Genomic DNA, 3468 nt, shown 5'->3' with positions numbered 1-3468 from the left:
CATCGTTGTTGCTAGTGCCGTGGCTAGAGATGATGAAAGTGGCACTATCAGCACCCCACAGCTCTTTCATTTCCCTTATTCTTGTTAAGGTCTCTTTGGTTGCATTTGAGGTCAACGAATGGTGAACTTCTCCGGAATAGCCCATCTGGTTAAAAACATTGGCCAGGTTGCTGGCGTCATCCTCTGAGGCTTCCAACTCCAGATCAGGCCTCCTCTCGAATGACCCAAAACTCAGGATGCAGACATACCCTCTGGAGTCTGGGTTCATTGGGTATACATCACGTCCGGTCACGCATTGCGTAGCTGGTTTTACTTTGATCCTAAGGGGGCCAAGCTGCTGGAAATATTTAAAAACCATTATTTAAACATATAGAAGCCTCAGCAGCATTCGTAATATAAAATTACAATAAAACATCGCCAGTATTATCTATGCTGAGAAACGTATGATTTCTTAAATTATGTAAATCTGTAGTGAATTTGCAGGCCGGCAGCTAAATAACGGCATTTTGCATTTCAACATGGGAAATGCTGATATTTATCTGAATAAGATAGTCTCTCTAATGACAGCTGTATAATTATTTAGGAAATAGCATACTTACCATTGGGTCCCTGCCAATTCTTGGTATTGTAGGTGATACTGAAATATGTCCATGCTTGGTGACTGGATGCCCTTCCTCATCCTGGAAGTTAATAAAATAAAATCTTTTAATAATAAAGGGGATAAAATCTGCATCTGTTGATAATTAGTGAACTATGAGATAAAAGAGCATTTTCTCGTTAATGATGGCTTCATGTAGGTAGGTATAGAGTCCTGATAATGACTGCATTGACGAAAGATTCATTTAAAAGTTAAGCTTTTTCAATGAAATACCAGAAAAAAAGTATATTTACCGTAGGTAATAACATCAGTATCGATTCTTGGTTCAAGGACAGAGCTAACTGACGCGGTGTGGTGATGTGAAGTTCTCTGCTCAAGACGCCTTCCGTGTCATTTCCAGGATGGCAGTCAGGATTAGCACCCAAGGCAAGTAGGCCTCTTGTTTGTTTCTCGTTGCCAGAGAGAATTGCTTCGAAAAGGTGGGTCGCAAGCTGCGTAAGAAGGGAATGATTGTTAAACGGAACGGATCTCAGGAGTGGTGGTCATTTGCTGATTACGACCTGACAGAAGTTTAAGACTGTTCAAACAGGAATGTTGATGTTGTTGATATTTACGTTTAACCAATTAATTTTGAACTTTGGTCTCGTGTTAATCACACTTTAACTACTAACTTTTTTTTGTATTCACACTTTAACTACTAACTTTTTTTTTTATCTTATAAGCAGAAACTATTAAAACCAAAACCGTATACTACAGAGGGCCATAAAACAATATGAAATAAAGAATTCCTTTACCAAAGGTGGACGAGGATTTGCTAAAATTTATAGATGCTGGTTAATGAAATGAACTTGTCTTGCTTCTGACTGCGATTCTTTACAATCTTTCATATCCTGACAGATGGACGTTTTTAGTAAAAACGAAACACTAAAAACTTACCAAGTCTTTGTACGTCTGATTCAAGTTATTCTTGATATCGGGATTTGTCTCTTGGTCAGCCAGCAAGACCTGGAGAACTTCCAGGTGACCCCTGAGAGCAGCCAGGTGAGCAGGAGTTCTGTTGAGTGAGCCAACCACATTCGGATTGATGAATTCCAGCAAAAATTCTACGATCTGTTTCTGGTTGTTGAGAGCCGCCACGTGCAGAAGAGTGAAACGCGAGCAAGGCTTCCTCACAGCAGGTCCTGTGTGCTGTAAAAGATCCTTGACTTCCCGGAGGTCGCCCCTTTCCGCAGCGAGAAATATTTCATGCTGGAAAGAGAAATACAAAGTTAATTGCCCCGGACACAGAAACCTGGTTACAATTTCTGGTTGTGTAGTTCTTTCCGTTAATTGTTCTTTGGACATTATTCTCCTGTTTCATGGGGAATTTGGTGGGGAAATATTTGTATAATAGAAAATATGTGTACACGATTATCATTTTCTCCTTAAAATGGTAAAAAAGAAAATAATGTCTCTAGAAAAATGAACAGAAAAGGCACGGTGAACGCTACGCCCACTGTGATGCAGTTTACAAATATTCCATATTTAAAATTTAACAGAATACCTATTAGCTGAAGTAAATATCGTAAAGAGAAAGTCTGTGACCAAAAAAAACGATTGGCGAGTGTTTTACACAATGACGAGGAATTGATGCGCAATTCAGTGGCAATATAATTTGATATTCTCAATGTTACACTAATCCAAAACATTTCCGTTCACTGAAGTTAATAAAACTAAAACAAAATCCATTTCTCTGACTGTATTAAACCTTTAAAAGGCAAGTAACTTGTAAGTGTGGAGCATTTTAAACAAAATTCATTTCACTACGATTCATAATGAAGTAAAACAAAAGTCATCAGCAAGAAAATTATATATTCCCAACATTTTTTAATTCAGCTTGAGAGAACACTCACCTTTGGCATCTTTCTGTAAGGTGTAGTACTATTTAAGAGCACGGAGAAAAGTTTCCTTCTACAGGAGGGGGCAGCAGACAGACCCCGAGGGCTCTGTTTCTTGGCCTATAGGAACAAAAAGAAAAGTTAAAGAAATTAGTGTGATGTTAAACAAAAAGAAAAGGTAAAGAAATTAGTGTGATGTTATCTCCTTTTTGGATTGTGTTAAACATGAAAAGTAGAACAATTCTTTACACAATTAGCTTAAACAATGATACTTTAAAAGGCATTGTTTCATTACCTTCGAAACTAAAACAATTGTGTATGTTGCTTACCCGGTGGGAGTCAGCGATACGAGGTGCCATTGCAGTGAAGAGTCTTCTGTTAAAGGAAGAGGAATGAATAAAAGAAAAAAAAATGCTTTTCACAAACAACGAACCAAAATTTGAATGATCAACGCATGAATAACCACTCAGTTCACAGAGAAATTATTTGTATTAACAGCGAAAATAAGAGTTAACAGAATCGAGTTCTGCAGCAATAACGAGAAAATGTCCGTTCATCTACGTGAATGCACAGAGAAAAAACACACTCACTCTAGTCTCACTGTTATCCGTGTTATCTCAGCTGTCAACTAGACCAAGCTTAGATAGACCTTGAACTATACTTGGCGACTACACTGTCTTGGACTCTTGATACAAAGTGGTGATGCAACTCCGAAGCTGTGAAGGGACTGATGTCTCGGAGAGCCGACCGCTTGCTTATATGAGCGCGAGGAGAGGCGCCAGGCTGCAACATGTTGGCTCAGAGTTTATCGTGAAACGCAAAGCGCGCGCGAGACGATTGGCGGCAAGGTTCAACTTCTGCTATTGATCTTTTAAAACGACAGACTCGGGTTGCACCACTTTTCTTTCGTAAATTATTTTGGCGTATTTCTTTCAAAATGAGTGAAATTTGTAATTAAGATTTTTAAATAGATAATTTTATTTTCTACTTTGT

General features: G+C 38.5%; 1 protein-coding gene across 1 annotated transcript in view; it reads right to left on the bottom strand.

Annotated features, from left to right (window-relative positions):
* Window positions 1–3199, bottom strand: part of LOC135221189 (uncharacterized) — a 27233-nt gene extending 24034 nt beyond the window's left edge. Inside the window, 7 exon segments of the mRNA XM_064259012.1 lie at window positions 13–337; window positions 600–680; window positions 892–1089; window positions 1535–1846; window positions 2491–2595; window positions 2805–2850; window positions 3066–3199. Coding sequence (XP_064115082.1) covers window positions 13–337; window positions 600–680; window positions 892–1089; window positions 1535–1846; window positions 2491–2595; window positions 2805–2834 — 1051 coding nt within the window. The 5' untranslated portion in view covers window positions 2835–2850; window positions 3066–3199.
* Between the last annotated feature and the right edge of the window lie 269 nt (window positions 3200–3468).

Source organism: Macrobrachium nipponense, chromosome 2, assembly GCF_015104395.2.
Source record: "Macrobrachium nipponense isolate FS-2020 chromosome 2, ASM1510439v2, whole genome shotgun sequence".
NCBI classification, from domain to species: Eukaryota; Metazoa; Arthropoda; class Malacostraca; order Decapoda; family Palaemonidae; genus Macrobrachium; species Macrobrachium nipponense.
This window is presented reverse-complemented; position numbering and strand designations above follow the sequence as displayed.